This window comes from Amphiura filiformis, chromosome 9 (assembly GCF_039555335.1).
Source record: "Amphiura filiformis chromosome 9, Afil_fr2py, whole genome shotgun sequence".
In the NCBI taxonomy this organism is placed as follows: Eukaryota; Metazoa; Echinodermata; class Ophiuroidea; order Amphilepidida; family Amphiuridae; genus Amphiura; species Amphiura filiformis.
This window is the reverse complement of record NC_092636.1, coordinates 61,288,621-61,308,744: the sequence shown is the minus strand read 5'-3', so window position 1 is coordinate 61,308,744 and position 20,124 is coordinate 61,288,621. Positions and strand designations below refer to the sequence as shown.

Genomic DNA, 20,124 nt, shown 5'->3' with positions numbered 1-20,124 from the left:
AAAACGTCAAGGACAAGTCTAGCAATCAGGTAACACCCCTTTGATTTCATTGCCATCTGATGTTTATAGCATACGATACATTAATATTGTAGTTATCAGAGTGAAACTTATTAAAGAATGTGTTTTCATTAAAGTATGTTGCAACAATCCTTAATTGAAAGACGCTTAATGTGCACGTCATTACGTCAAATGTTAGCAATATTCATTTCCGTTTGATATAGATTAACAGTTAATTGACGCAATTTTGTATAATTATTAAACATCTGCTGTCTTGCCAATTAAGGTCTAGAATTACATCTTTATTATATTGTCATGTGTTAAAAGATGTATTCCAATCTTGTGTACAACATTAATGGTATCTTTGTTATATTTGTTTGTTTATTTTAGACCAAAGAGGTGATAGCTGAGAATAGGATACGATTCTTGTCCTTCTTAGGTATTGGACCTGATATAAGGTAAGCAGATGCTAATCAATTCCAGTAATCACTGGCTTCATTTCCAAATCTCTGTGTCTCTTTCATTGTTCCTTTTTGTTTGTTTGTCTGTCTGTATGTATGTCAGGGTGTCTGTCTGTCTCTCCCTGGCTCTCTGTGTCTCATTATTATTATATTCTGTGTCTATTTCAGTGTTGTCTGTCTTCCTCGTCTGTGACTGTTTTTGTCTCTCTCTTTCTCTCTCTCTCATTTTCATATCTCTCCTCTATATGTCTTCAGTCTGTTTTTTCTAAATTGTTCTCTCTATATTTCTTACAAAATATCTGTAGATAAGTACTTACAACCCCTAAATTACACAAAAGCATTCCAATTATGAAGTATGAAATGCAGAGATTACCATTCTTATTATAGTTTTCAATTTTTACTGTCATCCCTTTCCCAAGAGTCACTTTTCATCAGCATAATCAAGCTCTGTTTTAGCAACATTATTTCATTCATTTGGCCTGGATTTTATGATTAGACATGAAATTCCAGTGATTCATTCATTAATGTTTGGTATTATTTTGTTCATTACAATTGTCTGCATAATTTAGCCTGATTTTGTCATAATCCCCACCAGAATGTCTGAGCATAATGAGTCAATATGTAATATTCCATTTTATGCTCTCATTAATGTTGACGTATTTAAGACAATCATAAATATTAGATAATTAAGATGGACGATTATTTGAAATTTGAGTTTGAAATTAAAAGCTACTTTAGTAGGAATTATTTCATTGATTTCCACTTATCATACTCTATTTGCCTAAATATCTTTGAATTCAATTCATATGTATTCCTATGTAGGATCAGTGCAATGCTGGGTAGGTAAAAGAGTAGGTGTTTTTTAAACTACTTACGGATTTGTCACACACAAAATTTGGTGTTTCAAATCAAATACAAAACACGGCAGAGTGGTCTGTCAGGATTCAATGATTGGGTTAACTATTCCTAAATCATATAATCTATGCAGCACTCAACACATTCATATTAGCAGGTGAATAGATACCTTGTTCAATGGATTGCCAGGTAGTGCCAAACAAGCCCAATTGGGCTCCTTTTGAATTCCTGCCATGTCTGCGTACCATGTAATTGAGAATGCATCAGCAACTGATCAGGGACAGTGTTATCTGAAGTCCCAACTGGCTTAATATCAATGCTTTTATGGATTAAAGTATTTTGTGAATATGAATTTTGTTGGAAAGGTTTTAAAAGATTTATGATGATTTGGTTATAATTTGGTAATGGTATATTCTGATTTGTTGACTGCCAAATAGTGGAAATGTAATTATTCAATAAATACTGCCTGCTTTTAAAACCTGCTTTAATATGATTTTTTTTGTAAGTAGGTAAAAATATCCTAAATTGAAGGTTTAAGCATGTGCTGTGTGACACATGCCTTGCTTAAAATGCACCTTGTCTGCAAAACTTCTAGCAACTCTGTCCTGCATTTGTAACAAGCCAGCACATGCTGAAATCTTAGATACATTGTTACAAGGATAGCGATTGGGATTTAGAAATTTAGGACTAATCCCGTCAATTAGAGCCAGATTTTTTGGGAGTAATGTAATAATGGGGGTATATGAGTCACACATGCCATAGATATGTGGAGGCAGGTGGGGGTGGTAGTACAAAAAATGACATTAAATGTAGGTCTCTAGTGTGATGAGATTGGGTTAAAATCGCTAATCTGTCTACACCTTTATGGTGTTTAGGCTTTGTGGTAAGGCAAATTGGACAGATTTTAATTTGATATAAGTTGAAGATGACGTTATGAAAAAGTCAGGTTTTTTTTTTTTGGTGGCTATCATGGTAATGATATAGCATTGAGGGAGAAAATTCATCCAGAGGCAACAAAAAATAGACAAACAGACAATATAGAAAATACAGGTTCATAGCAAAATATGTTGGTAAATGATGATTTCTGTGGTTTGTCAAGCTTGTTTTTTGGAATAAATTGGACTCATGCAGTACAATATTTTTTGGTACGATGTTACATAGTGTGCATGTGATATGCAAGGACTTAATTTAGCAGGCTTAGCTTTAAATGTATGCATCATATATATATATCTATGAAATATGATTTTTCCTTCATTTGTCATTGTAACTTAACATTGTACTGAATAACATTATCTTTTATGCCACACAAGTACCATACATTTACACACTTTTTTTACCGATTTTCTAGTTTTGTCTTGTACTGCATGACTTACTGGTAGTACATATAATATATTGACACTCTCTTTTCTTTCCCATTTGTTTTTCATTTGCAGGCAATTTGGATACATCATGTGCATAGGGAAGAATAAATTTCAGAGTCATGTGTTTTGTTGTGAGCATTCTGCTGGGGGGTTGGCCAAGGCTATAGAAGCTGCATGCAAGGTAGGTAACCACAACATGAGCTATGTGTAAAAAAAAAGATTGTATTGAACTTATGTTATCTCATTCGATGTACCTTTTGTTTAGCTTGAATACTTCTTTCTTGTTGTCTTCTTTCCACAAAAGATATCTTACCCTTTCCAGGATACTTTGCAACATGATAGGACATCACCTCATTTCATCATATGACACTCCCATTACTTTTTTGAGGTTCCCTTTATTTTCATTTTGAGAATTAGACTGGCTAAACATGGGTCGGTAGATAAGAAATAAACATATTTTGCAAGATCTGGATGTGCTCTGTTCATTGAGGGACATTTCGTCGCTATCGGCCCACGTTGCACTGGATAGCAAATCAGTACAAAAAATTGAAATGGGAGAAATGCATTTTGGGAAGTGTAAGATAACTTCTTTGCCTTCCTTCCATCTTCAACCTTTTCATTGACTCTAACCTTTGAAAATGTGATGGTGCTGGGACATAATGACAGGGGTGGGTTCAATCCTAACTGCTTAGGGGAAGGTTTTTCATCTTGGTTGCATCTTCCCACCCAATGTGTATAAATAAACTTAACATGCTACTCTAGCATTGCTAGGTAGGAAACAAGTAATGTCAGTATATTTTGATTCAATGAGGCAAAATTTGACAATTTGTCCAACAATTTGAGAACATTTTGAAAAAATTAACCATCTATAAACAAAATTTGACCTTGATTAAGTGGTCCTTCATATACAAGGTGGCAGATAATGTGGCCCACATTAGCGGCACAACCCGGTATGGTTATTCTGTTCATAATTGGCAATTGAAATGAGCATTTCAAGTTATCAACCAATCAGAAATGCTATTAGATGACCAGTAGTGTCCAGGGGGTAATGTAATTTCAAAATATCCCTTTTCATGACCACTTCAATCAACCATTTGTCATAGTTGAAAGTGACCGTTAGATTTTAGATTTATGTGATTTCTACATCATAATTAATTGTAGCATAAATGCCACTTATGGATATAGCCTAGTTATTATTCAGCACATGATGTGCTTCACATACCAGCCAAGCGACATCCGCTGGTGAATTATTAAGGAGTTCCGTACATAACCTGCCGACGACGAGACAAGATGTGCTAAAATGAAAACCAGGACAACATGATCAAGTGCCTCTATCAATCACATAAATAATACATTTTTTGTGACATTCTAGGGACGTTTTAAAGCGATGTCTCTTATCTGTTATTACTGCAGTTGCAAGAAAATGATGGATGTGGGGTTATAATTGTAATTGATTAGGCAACCTCCCATGGGGATGTGGGTGTAAAGGATAAAAAATAAATTGCCATAAATGTATATTTTTTAATCCTTCATGTGTTTCTAGCATGGAGTTAAGCTTTCTTTAGTGTTATTTTCCTTCTTTTTGATGACAAATATAATGGTTGCCCTTTAAAAAGCTGAAAAGTAAGCAACCTAAAGGGAGGGGGTTCAGAATGCATGAACTGCTGATATAAAGGGAAAATAGTACCAATAAATTGTAGGTACATTTGAAGTTGAACCATTTTTTGCAGGCAGAGTGTGAGGTGTCAGTTCCTGTTACCTGTAGCATGTAGATTGCTTTCCTTTTCACATGTCTAGCCTTATTTCAAGTGTCATTAACGTGTCATGAATACTCAAATAAATCATTTAAATTAAAGAGACTTATTACATCATTTATCAAATTGAACTGAATTTCATCTTTAAAAATCACATTTTCCCTCAGCAACGTAATTTGAATGATAATCAGTAACATGAGTTCAAGTTGCCATGTTGGAAACTCACATCAAGTGATCAAAACAAGCTTACTGTGCTTAATGTGTTTCAAATCTAATAAGTGGGAGTGGGTCTGCATAATGTGTAATATAGGTTATAAGAATTAACCTATTCCAAGTATACCCTAGTGTTTTCTTCATCACACCCAAAATCAGTCATTTGATCATCTGCTGCTTAAATAGGCGTAGAAAACAAGTCAAATGTGTATTATTTAGAGGCAAGCTCAATTAATGATGAAAATCTTGAGCGTAAATGCCGGTTAGTGGAGACAGTTATCTTGTAGTGTGTGAATCACAGCTGTGTTTTTATGTTGGTGTAGTGACTAGACTACACCTGGACAGACAGCCTATGAGAGTGTATTGTGATTGGCAAGAAAGCTGTATCAACCCATAGCTGCTTTCTGTTCATTTCAACCTTAAAATGATGAATACTATTAGCACATTTCCCACAACTCATTAGGTCAGGTTATTTGCTATCGTCTGCTGTGGCTCATGGAATTGCTTAGAACTGGCTCAGCTCCCACTGATCTCCATGTCCAAAGTGTGAGCGCGAGCGCGTAGTCTGAGTATGGAGCGTTACATCTACGCGTCAGCTTAGATTGACTCAGGCTGGATACTACTGGCTATTGACCTTTTTGGTAAATCCCATAAGCCTTTGCGAGTACATCTGAGATGTCGTCATTTGACATCACGCCGACTTGCAATGCACAGTAACAATGTTTGCTAAACAATGTGTGCATCGGTGTAGTTCGGCGTGACGTCAAATGATGACAGCTCAGGTGTACTCGCAAAAGCTTATGGGATTTACCGAAAAGGTCAATTGATGCTGGACAAGTTTGGATTTTTCCATGTCTCTAAACTAAAGCTAGGAATGGCATTTTAGTGCTTGCTTGTTTGCAATCTGCATGTAAAATGACCGTGCTAATAATGTGCAATAAGTGCTACATTTAGTTGAACAGTAGGCACCTATATGCAAACCACAAATACCTCCTATACCAAGCTTTATTGCAGTGTGTCACCTCAAGACTTATGACAAGCATTTTGTAACACTCATACTTATAAAGATGTCAATAATTGTTTGATACAAATTCAGCATTTCTGCCTTGAAGTTGATAAAAGCATTTTGTCTCCAATGTGATAATCCAAATGACAATCTTCTCATATTGCATTATGCATTGCGAGTCTTGTTGAGAATCTTGACATTTCTGCTTATGACGTAGTTTGAATTTCAGTACTTTGGAGTGTGTCCATAGAAAGTATTTGTGTCTGAAGAATGAACCAGTTAACTTGAGGCAGCTATAGGTCTTGTACCGATAACATTTTCCTATTCTCACATGGTGATGCGTTATAGATTGTAAACAGCTAATATATTGATGATGTCGCCACTAGCTAAGACTGATAATGATGCTTGTACAAGTGGTATCAAATGAGAACGACCTTTAGTGTCATCATGTAGATTTTTATTATTATAGGAATCAATTTGATAATTTTCGCTGGCTACAGCTGGAGGTTGTAATGTCTGGTTCAACTATCATTAAAGTGCTGGCTTGGTACCAGTGATTGACACAGATGAAGTTGGTTGTGTAGATTTATGATAATACATGGATTGGATACTGGCCTACTGGATACCAGTCAGGCATAGAGGATTATTTTGGTTGTGTAGAACTGTAGTTACGAGGGGGTATCCAAAAGTTTTTGACATCACCAAGAAGCGAAGGAGCTATATCGATGAAATTTTGTCAGTGCAATTACTGGTCCTTCTCTACATTATGGAAAAAAAATGGTCTCATAAGTATGTTTACTTTTTTTTACAGGTGGCGCTAGATGGGCAGTAGGAGCATAACCTGTAAAATGGTGAAAATTGAGGCACGCAGCGTGATTAAGTTCCTGCATTTGAAGGGTTAGGCCTACAATGCTCAGAAAATCTATGATGAAATGAAAGCTATCTACGGTGATGATTGCTCATCATATGGCACTGTTGCTTTTTGTAAAAGGAATTTCCAAACTGGCCACATGTCCCTCACCGATGAGCCAAGAAGTGGACGTCCATCACTTTCGGATGATGCGGCCACAGTGAAGAAATTCAAGAAAGTGGAGGATCTTATCATGAAAAGGTTATGCGCCTACATCTTGTGCCACCTGTAAAGAAAGTAAACATACTTATGAGACCATTTTTGGACCATAATGTACATAAGGACTAGTAATTACACTCACAAAAATAGTCTCATAAGTATGTTTACTTTCTTTACAGGTGGCGCTATGGGCAGTAGGCGCATAACCTTTTCATGATAAGATCCTCCACTTTCTTGAATTTCTTCACTGTGGCATCATCCCAAAGTGATGGACGCCCACTTCTTGGCTCATCTGTGAGGGACATGTGGCCAGTTTGGAAATTGCTTTTACAAAAAGCAACAGTGCCATATGATGAGCAATCATCATTCATCACCGTAGATAGCTTTCATTTCATCATAGATTTTCTGAGCATTGTAGGCCTAACCCTTCAAATGCAGGAACTTAATCACGCTGCGTGCCTCAATTTTCACCATTTTACAGGTTATGCGCCTACTGCCCATCTAGCGCCACCTGTAAAAAAAAAAGTAAACATACTTATGAAACCATTTTTGGACCATAATGTAGAGAAGGACCAGTAATTACACTGACAAAATTTCATCGATATAGCTCCTTCGCTTCTGGGTGATGTCAAAACTTTTGGATACCCCCTCGTATGTCCCTTTCCTTGTGAGTGTTGTTTTGGATGTTGTTGGCTAGAGTTGGTAGTTTCATGCAAGTTTCAGATGTCTTTGCCCAGACAATTTGCAGTTTTTGTTCCAGTCAGCTGTGGATAGGAATTTGGTTGTGTAGGCAATATGAATCGTGTAGTCACCTGACTATTAGTAGTCATAGCCAGCCTGTATACCAGTGGAGTTTGGATAGATAGCTAGGGGTACCATGGTGCCAGAGAGTCTTGGTGGATATTTCACTTGTATATATGGATATATGGATTTTTATGTGATTTTGGTGGAGGCTCCACAGTGGTGCCAATAGGTCTTAATTGATGGGCAGTGGTAGTTGATATTAAATGGTGGGGATATTAGTACAGGCACAAAGTGGTGCCAGTGGGTCTTGAATGACTATATACTGCTGTTTTTGGTTCTGATAGGTTTAGTGCCGGTTTGGGTATTAATTTATAGTCGTCACTGCCATAGATATGGGTGAGGATGTCCCGTTCAGTCTTGGTTCTCATCTATGTGTCTATGTCTCATTAGGGTCAATTTGAGCTGATGATGTCAACATTTTGATTTAATTGGTCTATAAATTAATTTACCGTAGGCAGTGTACATGTCATAGTGTTCACAATTCAAGTGGGGGCATATCATCAAATGAGTGACTAAGTTTTACTGCTAGCAGGGCTTTAGCAAGGTTGAAAAATGTGGGGTGGCCATCATAAATGTGGAGCAGCCAAAATACAAATATATGCCCAAATTGAAATGAAGATATAAAGAAAAACAGAACAAATTTCTCAAAAAGTGGGGTGGCCATGGCATCCCCAGCCGCCCCACTTGCTACGGCCCTGACTGCTAGTCCCGCTTGCTGAGAATAGGACAATATATATATTGGATTGGAAAATAATTAATATCAATACTTATAAAATCATTTATACAGCGCAGATATATGTGGATTACACATGAGCTGATCTAGTTTTCTGATTTATTTAATTGTATTGACTCATCCTTATAGCATAGTCATTGTGTATCATTCCTAGTAAGAGATGGATATAGAATTCAAGTATTGGTATCAGGTAATCTACCTTTGGCTCAAATTACTACATATTGTGTATCCTATTGCATAGGATACTAGTTGAGGAGTTGGTATGGGGAAACAATCAGTTTATTGTGTTGTTGAGATTCAAATTTTCACTCAAGTGGTGTTTTATTTCATTGCGCATGAAAAATAGGACAGTTTTTACATATAGCTATACATATAACGTTGATTCACCAGGGTGCGCTAATTAGGACAGTCAAAATTTACTGACAAACGGCATAACTCTGTATTACTCTGTGTTTTATGATTAGAGCTAGGATTAGGTAGCAGAGTTAGTGTTATGGTGTATAGAGTATTCCATAGTTACTTAATATTGAGTATATCACCCTGCTGGAGCATTGTACAATACATTGATAATATTTTGTAGAAGTTTTAATTAGTTGTTGAGATTTTGAAGATTTGCAGACAATTCATTTTTACAAGAAAAGAAAATTCTAATTAAAAAATGTAATGTTATTCTTATCGATTAGCGAGAGGCCAAAGCAGCTGAAATATCTTATGAAGATCTGTGATACAAGAGATGGGTTTCTATACTGATATCTAAAGTGAAATCAATACGATCTAGCAAACTGAGTCATTTGTTACAAATAATTGTTTTTTAGATACAACCAAAAGAATTTATTTTTTGTTTTCTGTAGCGAGATAATATTTTTATTTTGGGTAGAGCAAGTCCATTTTTGATTGAATTATCAGCATTTTGTAAATTGATGAATGGGCTAAAATATCAATTGAAAAATTGAAATAAATTTTGCTAGGCCAGCGACTCATTTAGCAAGATTGCATCACAGATCTGACATTAATTCTTCTACCTTCTTGATGTATTATTACAATGAATGTCTCCTTATCTGTGATTCTTGACTTTAAACCCAAACCCATGAGAACTACCTGCTGATTGGCCAAAAAGAAGTTTTCATTATCAATTGGACCAATCAGCAACATTGTTAGAATAATTTCACCACACAGAAAAATTGGGGTGAATTATTTGCAAAGCTTAATTCTGATTGGTGATTAAAGTGAAAATATCATGTAATTGACCAATCAGAGGCAATGTTAGGTCGGCAGGTAGTGCTCAGGGGGTTTATAGTTTCTTCTCCTTATCTGTGCTTCTTTTATTAGTTTCTTTTTACTTCTTTTACTTCTTACTTCAAATGTGTTAATCCATTCATGCTATTTTACATTTTCCACCAAACATTGATGTTATCTGTGATGATAAGACTAGCCATGTTTAATATTGGCTACAACATGAGTACTAAATTAGCTACAACCCTCATGAGATGTTTAAATTGTCTGCAACTAACTGATTAAAGAAAATTAAAGGGAGATACTTTCTTTACATATTGTATGTTAATGACTTCCACTTCTGTGAAGCTTTTATGTCATGAAAATCTGGTTATTGAGAGGAGGATGTTCTGTTCTGTGAAAGTGAAAATGTTTGTGATGATATTTATGCGTATTGCTGATTTGACCTATTTTACTTATTTTTAAACTTCCTTACATAGATCTTTTCATACACAAATGGAATATATTTGCTCATTGGAATTTTCATGGTAACTGCCTGTAGTGTGAAAACTGGAAAATGTGGAAATGTAGCACAAATAGTTGCGCTACAATATGTATTCTATGAGTGCTGCTTCAAGTAGTTGTGTGTTGTATGTAATGGTTTCTATTTCTTCTTTTTCTCTTTAGCTGAGATACCAGAAGTGCCTGGATGCAAAACCCAAGGGCCATTCTTATCGGTCAGATCATCATGCAAATGGCAAGGTAAGGAAACCAATCAGGAGGAATGTGTCACATGGGGTGGGGTAGGGACAATTACGTTTTTCAGGAAAAATAGGAATTTGTCAGGATGATGAAAACTTAAATATATAAATTTCAGCAAATGAGGAAATGCTATTTGTTTTTGAGCACACTTGTGGGGGCAAACAAAACATTTGGTACAATAAAAATTTGAATTTCCCACCCACCCCCACCCGATATACCCATTGATCAGTCACTTACCATCATCTCTGTCATTCAATAATAGATAGGTACATATATGCTTAAAGTTAACCCACAAATAATAGGTAATGGGGGAGATGTATCCCTGGTTATGGGCAGTGTTGACACAGGCCAGTTTTGATGCATACATCCATCCCCTTGCTTTGATTTGTTGTTTCCTTTATCATTATTTTGAGTGGTACTAAAAAAGAAATTCATTAAGCTTAAAGTTAGATCTTGAGGTATGTGATTTACAAAGAAATATCAGCTACACCGTGTTCTTAGTTGTAATGTATCTCCAATAATAAGAATGTATCTCTTTTATTTTCAGGGCTGGGGTGGTGCACTCAAAAGTGGAGTCTCAAATCTGTTCAGCAAATTCAAAGCTAAAGAAGCTCCCATTGCTGCTGTATAAAGGTCAGAGGTCAAATGTCTTGAATGGTTCGCTATGCCAGCAAAGTGATTGTAATGACTTTTGTCATTGGAGATGAGGATATTTTGCAAAAAACAAACAAAATGGAACTGACCAACAAAGTTGCCGAATTTGGAAGCTTTAAACAATATAATGTATTTATAAACAAAGAGACTTTCCTGAAATTTTACGTGTGATATTCGTCGGTGTGCTTAGCAATGTGAGCGTGAATACAGGGTGATCAAATGCGTGGAAGCCAGATTGAGGTGATATTTTATTGATTTTGCTACATAAACATAGTGCAAATATGATGACCGCTACCTATATTGTGCTACTATCCCAGTATTCATACAAATGTGCAGACCGTAACGGGGTCTGCCTTAACTTCGTTTGCAACAAGAAAACAGCATTTATAGGCAGGAAGGTGCCACTGTAACCATTGTATAAACCAAATTTATCGGTGCGCTGTTGCCAAATATGGCATGTTTTATAAGCCATGTACTTCAATATGGGTTTTTATACAATTGGCAGCATATAGGGTGTCAACCCAAGTTCCATAAAATACATGTATAATTTCTTGTGGATCACCCTGACCTGCAGAAGAATCAACCCAATGGGGACACAGCGTGACATGTGACCAGCAGTATGATACATGTGGCTCTTTCTGTATGTATATATATTTATCCATTCGTCATATTATATATAACTATAAGCATTTACATTACCCAGTTTAATCAACGAAAGAATATGTAATTTGCAATTTTTCACATGGTGCTGGAGTTTAAATTCTGCAAGGAAAACGTGCACAATGAATTAACTTACGGAAACACGCTATTTGGTTATCGATGCAAACACAACTTTAGTCGCTGTTAAATAGCAACTAAATTTTGAATTCCTAATATGATGCTATTTGGTTATCGATGCAAACACAACTCTTTTAGTCGCTGTTGAATAGCGATTAAATTTTGAATTCCTGTTATGATGCTATATATTACGACTGCACAATTATTTTATTTGGTGTGTGTAAACGTGTGCTCGGTGAAGGAGAAAATTGGCTTTTTAAAAAGTAATTGTTACAAACTTGTAATTTGTAAAACATGGGTGTTGCCATGGTAACCCAAGTGCAACTTGAGGTTTCAGGATCAAACGATTGATGCAGCCTGTTCTTATGAACAGCCGTAAGAGGATTTATCCCACTTGCGGATAATCCTCACCGGATTTGTTGTGATTAAGATCAGAGCTAATTAATCTCTGGGATTACATAGCCAGTATAAAAACTATCAGAATATTCTTTTTTTACCCTTATTTGTTTTTTCTTGATTGAATTTGGTGCCAACTATCTGATTATGGATTGGGACTGATTGGGAATTGAATTTTTGGAAATATGCATGCTTCGATTAGGCTAATATGTTTAAAGTCCACACTCCGTCTGTGGAAGATTTTGGAAATATCTTCTATTAATACGGGGAGTATGAATTTCAAATGGAAGTAACACATTAACCAACTTTATTTGAAACTCGGTCTCCCTCTGTGGAAGATTCAGGTTGAATCTTTCTCAGAGAGCATATGAGATTCAAATGGAGTTGCCAAATGTGTTCATTCCATTCGAATTTCTATTCTCCCTGTGGAAGAATTTCTAACATCTTCCACAAAGGTAGTTTGGATTTAAATGAAATGGCTCGTTTTAGCACTTCTAATTGCTGATTTCTTTTGCTTGCTCAGCGGTGCACAATGTAGATTTAAATGTCAAGAAGGCTAAGTCAGGTGATCGAGTTCAGCATTTAACTTAATTGAAGTGTCCAAGTTAGCGGCCTGGTTGGTACCTTTTATATCTTTGTGGTGTGCAGCCTGTATGGACTTCCATTAGATATGTAACCCTATGCTCTCTCTCCAAGTCTGATATAATTGCAAGTTAGATGCATTAATGCTATGCTAATAAGGGTCCATTTAGGAGTCAAATATAGTGGTCATTTTCAAACCACAGATATGGTATTCAGGTTGAACTGTAACCCACAAAGTTATGTTTTGTGGGTGGCTTCTGTGCAATGTGAATTTGCCACAGGAATAAGTCAAGAAGAGACACTTAAAATGATGTGATTTACATGTAAAGAGATCATTAACCTTTCAATAGGAGAAACCCTGGGCACAATTATGTAGACAAATACATATGCCGTCACATGTGCGTCACATGTATACTAACTGTACATCACATGGACATCAAATGACCACTCTTAAATGCCTGAATGTTGTTCCATATTTAAAATGCCCAATAGAAATAGTGGTGTAGAATGAAGCAGTACGCGTACGTAAGTTCGATTCTGTTCGCTCAAATGAAAATGGTTTGCTATTCATATTGACAGACATTTCAAATTTTAGGTTTCAATGATACCAGGTCATTGAGACTCGCCACTTTGGACAAGGTGCCATATGGAGCATTGATGCTTTCCAATTAACAAATAATAAACATGTATCATTCTAAATGTCACTGAGAGAGATTACTGAAGTCAAAAGTCCGTGATGCAATAAGCGACAGATTGCGCACCACTACTTTGAAAAAAGAGAAACGATCATTAAAGTTAATTACAACAACAGGTTGTGCAATTGAATTATACATCATTGCATTGTTGGTTGAACTGGAGGTGTCAACAGTGTGGGTCAAGGTTTTCAACTTTTTCTCAGATTTTGATAACTTGCCGTTTATGTTGCACATACATACAAGGCACAACATTAACTTTAAACTCACATGCAAAAATTGTGCTCGCACTAAAACAATCATGGCCAGCAGTCAAAAAAATCAAGAATATTTCAATACATATGTATAGTTGAAATTATGTAAATATGTGAAAAATATAAATAGAAGAAAAATAATGATATTAATGATAATATGTTACTCTTTATCAGTAATTTATTCCTCGAATATTGGATTTAAAAAAAACAATTATGTATTATTATTACGGGATATAACATCGTCAGACGATAAGTCGTTGTAGCACGCGGTGCTTATATGGAGGTTTCTGAAAGACAACGAATAACGTAATGTGTAGATTTAGTCTATTTGTTATATTAGTAGAGTATAATTGCTTTTTTTTTTTTTTTTTGTGAGTATGTATGAATCGGCTTGAAAAGAAGGTGATTGAAATCGATATTTAAAGAAAGAATAACTTGATTGGGACGTGGGATTACAAATAACTAGGTGTAGCGTAAAGAACATAATAATATCAAGCACACTACAGTTTGTGAAGTGATACAAATCAGTATTTACGGCATTATATGGACAGTAGTGCTGCATGGTGGAATGAGTTGTGTTGGTAGGGCCATAATTGGTTGTGCAATTTACTGATAGGTCTTGATTAGTGCGATGTTTCACTAATGATTAGCTCGGGCACTAGGTACTGCATGATGGAATGAGTTATGTTGGTAGATGAGCCCGGGGCAGTAGGTGCTGCATGGTGGAATAAGTTATGTTGGTAGGGCTACAATTGGGTATGCAGTTTATTAGGTAATCCGTAATGTTGCACTATGAGCCTGGGGCACTAGGTGCTGCATGTTGGAATGACATTATTGGTGGGGCCAAAATTGGGTATGCAGTTTACTGTTAGGTCTTGATCAGTGTATTATTGCACTATGAACCCAGGGCACTATGTGTTACATGGTGAAATGAGGTATCAGTGGGGCCATAATTGGGTATGCAGTTTACTGTTAGGTCTTGATCAGTGTAGTATTGCACTATGAGCCTGGGGCACTAGGTGCTACATGTTGGAATAAGATATTGGTGGGTCCATTATTGGGTATGCAGTTTACTGTTAGGTCTTGATCAGTTTAGTATTACACTATGAGTTAAAATGGTCTAATTCTAATTGGCATAGTTCATTAACATCAGTTTAACAATAAATAGCTCAACAATTGACCTTGGAGTATGAGACTTTGTACCCAACTCATTTAAAAAGTCATTTTATGAATGCACAAACATTGGATGTTAAACTTACAGAACTGTATCCTCCTGCATGACAGATGAGCATGTTTGTATCCAAATTTGGTGGTACATCACAAGGATCTAAAACACACTTCTTTAATCCCAATATGTTTGTGCACACAAAAAAATTACCTTTGAAGGTGTTGGGTACAAAAAAACTCATTTACTCCACAATTAATTCGATGTAAACTTGTGAGCAATGATTTTTCAATGGTCTTTGAACTATGCCACTGGGAATGAGGCCATTAAAGGTCATAGTTCATTTAGATCTGGTTCTTGCATCACAGAATACCCATCTCTCTGTCCCTTGCTCATTGCATTGTGGCTCGACTTAGTGAGTTAGGCAAAGCTCAAGTTACCACATTATGTTTTGATTGGTGGGAGTTGTAGTAAAAGTAAACAAACTGAAATTGATGATTACTATCAAATTTTATGTTCAGTACATCGTCTTGAGTGGCTTGATGTTTAAAAAAGTTTTGAAATTTCAATTGGTCAAGAAGACCAAGTTGCCAATCATATGTACATCATACAAACAGATACAGCACCACCACTTCACAGAAGTTGCAGAACCAAGTAGATGGTGAAATATCATATTATTCAATCACTACCATATTGTTTCCATCATGGGAAATGTGTATATTTTGTTGGGATAGATTTAGGAGTGACTGCATACACAATTATGTAAAGCAAGAATGATAACACTTGATTGGTATTCAGCCGTGGTATTACCTTTTGTTGGTGTAGATCAAAATAGTACTTATTGAGCTTGTTCTTTATTCAGGTAAATAAATTGAAAATCTAGTCATTTATGGGCGTTTTATTTTCTTCTTAAGAATCAAATTATCGTAATCAATGCAAGATGAATCTTCATCACTGGTATTTTGGTTTCTCTGAAGATCCAAATCATTTCTGCTGGCTAAAATTTCTTATGTTAATATTAACATTCATGATGGAGTTCTGAGAGATCATTGTGTTTATCATATCTTTCAAAAAGGCAGTGAATACTAACGACGATGAACTTGTGTAAGCTGTTGTAATCAGGATAGGTGCAATCAAGTCTATAACATAAGGTACTCTCTGTGCTTGGTAATTAAGCATTTGTCATATGGGCTATTCCAGTTGAAATCCATACACCCCCAATGGAAGACATGACCTTGATCGTCCACACAGGTAGTATGAATTTAAAATGGGGTTACCTGAATGGATGACTCCATTTGAAATCTACACTCACACTCACTGTGTAGGCAATTAAGGTCATGTCTTCCATAGGGGGTGTATGAATTTCAACTGGCATAACCCAATCCTGGATCAGCAGTGCATAAAATGGAAGGGTCATTGTGCCCGGTGTTGAATGTTTTACATACGATGCTACTGAGCATCAACTTTTGCATCTGGTAAGATTTATTTTATAGTCTTTTTGATTCTGAAGTGGTAAACCTGATTTAAGTGCATTTCCAAAATCAGCTCAAGTTCTGTCACAACACCCCCTACCCCCAAAATGTCACATTTGTATATATACTACTCGAAGGAATGTGCTTGTTTCGATGCAATGGACTACAATGTAAATAAAACAAATTGGCCGATTTTTATGATGAGGATGTGGTGATTTGGCGAGTAACAAAATGTGTGCCTGTCTTTTTGTACAAAATAAAAAAGAAACACCAAATTTGTTGAAAATACATGTAGTAAGTACGCCATGATATACACAAAGACTCATTTTGTATTGTGTAGAGGTGAATACTTCAATGCATCTGTTTAAGGAGGTTTTTGTATAAGCCCCACTATTTGTTGACACAACTCTATTCTGTAGTGGATGCAAAGTAGTACTCCATTAAATGTTTTACCTCGGTTTAACCATATTCGTCGACGTTATCATGATAAACTAAGATATTTCATGTGAAATAATAGAAATCTGCAACAATTACAAAAAAGTTCTTTTTCCCCTGAACAAGCAATCTGTACAAATATAAAACTGATGTGTACTCCACATTTATACAATAAATTAATTATGACGATTTCTTTGCTTGCTTGGTGGGTTTATCTGTATGTTTAATCTAAATGGTATTTTTCCTCCAAATCATTCCATTATTATAATTCCATTACTACGATATGTACAATTTTATAAAAACTGTCAGTGCGACGATTGAGCTGTTTTAATACCATAATGTAGACTTGTAATATGTGAGAGAGAGCGACAGACATAACAGGTAGCATTATATTTATAGAATATATTATATTGTCTTTGCAAATGAGTCTTGTAATATTATCGTAGTTCACTTCATGTTACAACATCACGGCTTTCACCAAAGGACTCAATATACTATCTTAGATTCGAACCGTAGTCTCCGTCTCTGTAGTGCACAGTAGATATTTATTCTCTGAATAAGAAAATTAAAAGTAGATCTTAGAAAGTTGTAGACAGTATCGCTAATGTTGTATTATATCAACCACTGGTGTATCCTAGAAGGATTCTAGCTGCTTTATTAGTATCTAACATAAAAACAGCCTATTTATACACTGCAGCTGGTAACATTTGGCTGTCATGACAACGATCACCATGGTAACATTTTTATCCAAACTTGTATGTAAGGTGAGATATTTGTAAAACTTTTCAATGAATATTAGTCGTATGTTGGCTTTATATTGTATGTCATTCACAACTACCCATAGTATATGTTAGATAGTGTTCGTTAGTATATAGTCATAAATGGTTAAGGAAGTTACCCTAGTCACAGATAGCTTACAATTACTCCCAACTGTCTCAAGTCTCCCAGGTGCTTCTTGGAATATGGTAAATCATGACAATAAAAACATACATGTATTTTAATAGTATGTTAATTGCTGGTATACAAAATTATGTGTGCAGGAGAGATTGTGCGATGGTGGGTTAACCTGACGACAAATTTTTATGAATATTTATTGGACGCCAAATATAGTCTACGATCACTAGCATTATAGTCAAATTTCATGTACAGTAGGACTTGATTCATGTATATTTTATGTGGTTTGTTACCCAACTGAAAAGCAATGGAGTTGATGGTATTTAGTTGATTTTATTGTATACCACAGAGGAACACTGTCATCACATAGCCAATCTAGATCTACATTTGCCTTAATATATATATGAATGGTTTCTGCATTTGGACAAAGAATTTTTGAAATAAAAGACATAGTCCTGGAGAACATTTTTAATTGTTGGCTAAATAGAGTAAAACAAGACTTTTTTGTGTGGAAGAAAACTATTTTTGTTTAGGAATGATTGGTTGATAGAAGGCGATTGATTTTTTGGATGGAATTTAAGATGAAATATGGCAAATGTGTAGGAAGTAGATAGTATTGTTATTTTCTACATAGTAGTTAGACTAACTGATTAGCCGATAGATTTCAGTTTTAGCACTAAGAGAGATATTCAGATGATATAAATATATATAATTATATATATTTACATTTTTACTGGGCTTATAAAACTTCTTGCAAATGTCTTGTCGGTATTTTTTAACAAGAGAAAAACTGACGGAATTGAGTATTATTGTTGTGCGTGCGCTTGCTTGTAGGGTCTGCCAAAACCCTTTTTTAATATATAAAGATGATATCTCATATTTTAGATATCGGTTGACCCCATTTCTGCATCCAAACGGAAGCTTGTACATGGTGCATATATTTTATTTGGACATCAGAATGGTCATTTCTTTGTTCCTCTTCCTATTTTGCTAATTAGAAAGAATGCTGTAGTGTTACGGCAATTGTTGGAAGGAATACTTTCTAAATAATTTTTCTCACTTTTATCGGCAAGTTTACTGCACCTTGAGGTTGTTTTTGCTTCCATATGTTTTTGGCAATTTAAAAAAAATATCTGAAATTTTTATTTTAACTCCATCAAAACTTTAGTAAGCTGTTGTTTGCTGCATGCTTAAAATAGTAAACACATGTACAGATAAAATGTTATTATAAATATAGTACCCTTATTTTGTTATGAGCAATATTATTTTTAGGTGGTATTTCAAGATGTGTATCATAATGACGACGCTATTTTCAGTGGTATTTAACGAATTTCTTTTGTGATGAATTGAGTTGTTTTTTTCTATGCAGAGGGGGATGTGCTTTTGTAGAGATTTGTCAGAGTGAGTTATGGAGGCAATTAGGAGTTAATGCAAAGAGTTATTTGACTCAACTGCAACTTTGAGTAAGAATACAAAACAGGTACATTTGTGAGTAAATTTGAAGTGTATAGGGGTACAATAAACATACATATGTACAGTATACAATACTTGTATCACAATAAGTAACTCGGCTAACTGTGCTCATACAGTCCGGCCAGATTGGGTTAAAGCTCAACTTGAGAAGTGTATTATGTTGAGCACACAAAGACTTTAACGGGAAATGTATCTTTTAAAAAGTCCAATAATTCTTACTCAGCACTTCAAAATTGGACTCCAGTTACTTGTATACAATGAACTTGGGTATATACATTTCAAAGTGTGTGTTGCCAAGTTCAGAGTCTCACAATGGGTTGTTCCATCCACACTCCCTGTTGAAGATGACATTGCTAACTGAATTCCAGTTGAACAATATGGTCAATCCCAGTAGAATGTTGTGCATGCTTATATTAAAATCCAGTTGAAAACTCTACAAATGTTGAAATCCGATTGAATGTTACACAATCTGGCCCCTTTTTATGGAACTTTGTTCGAATTACAAAATCATCTGTACCATTCTGCTTTTGGGGGGATGAAAATTGTTTGATCTGAAATGGCTAAAACTGTTGAATTTAGTTGGCTGTCCAAAGTTTTTCTCAAGGGGAGTGTTTATCAAATGGAATAGCCCAATATGAGTCCATATTACAGGTGCATGTAGTCACAAGTGAAGGATGTATTAGAAACGTAAACATAACTGTATGTAGTAAAACTTTGGATTACCTTCGATAAAATATCTAGGTAATAGTCCAAAATCAGAGCTGGTTTCTGATACATGTGATAATAAGGACCAAACACAAACTTTGTTACAAGAAGTGGTTGAAAATCAAGTGAAAAATTGAAACATTTACAAGGTATTTATACAATTTGTGTTTAAACCATACAAGCTATTGTTTGTATGGTGTAAAATTAGATTGTTCTCCTAATTCAGTGTGTTCAGTCGTGCAAAACAGGTCAAAAATGACCGGTTTGTAATGTTGTACTAATACTTTGTAAGGATAGAATTATACTGAAATATGTAATAAGGTCATTTAACATCATGTAATGGGACAATGCAAGTACTTCGACTGACGCATGAGAATGATGAGTCTGTACTTAAGCAC

At 35.4% G+C, this 20,124-nt stretch overlaps 1 protein-coding gene across 1 annotated transcript in view; it reads left to right on the top strand.

The window, feature by feature from the left end:
• The window catches only part of LOC140160203 (uncharacterized), a 115,466-nt gene extending 95,656 nt beyond the window's left edge, over positions 1-19,810 (top strand). Inside the window, 4 exon segments of the mRNA XM_072183481.1 lie at positions 388-455; positions 2,747-2,855; positions 10,153-10,227; positions 10,775-19,810. Coding sequence (XP_072039582.1) covers positions 388-455; positions 2,747-2,855; positions 10,153-10,227; positions 10,775-10,858 — 336 coding nt within the window. The 3' untranslated portion in view covers positions 10,859-19,810.
• Positions 19,811-20,124: the final 314 nt, after the last annotated feature.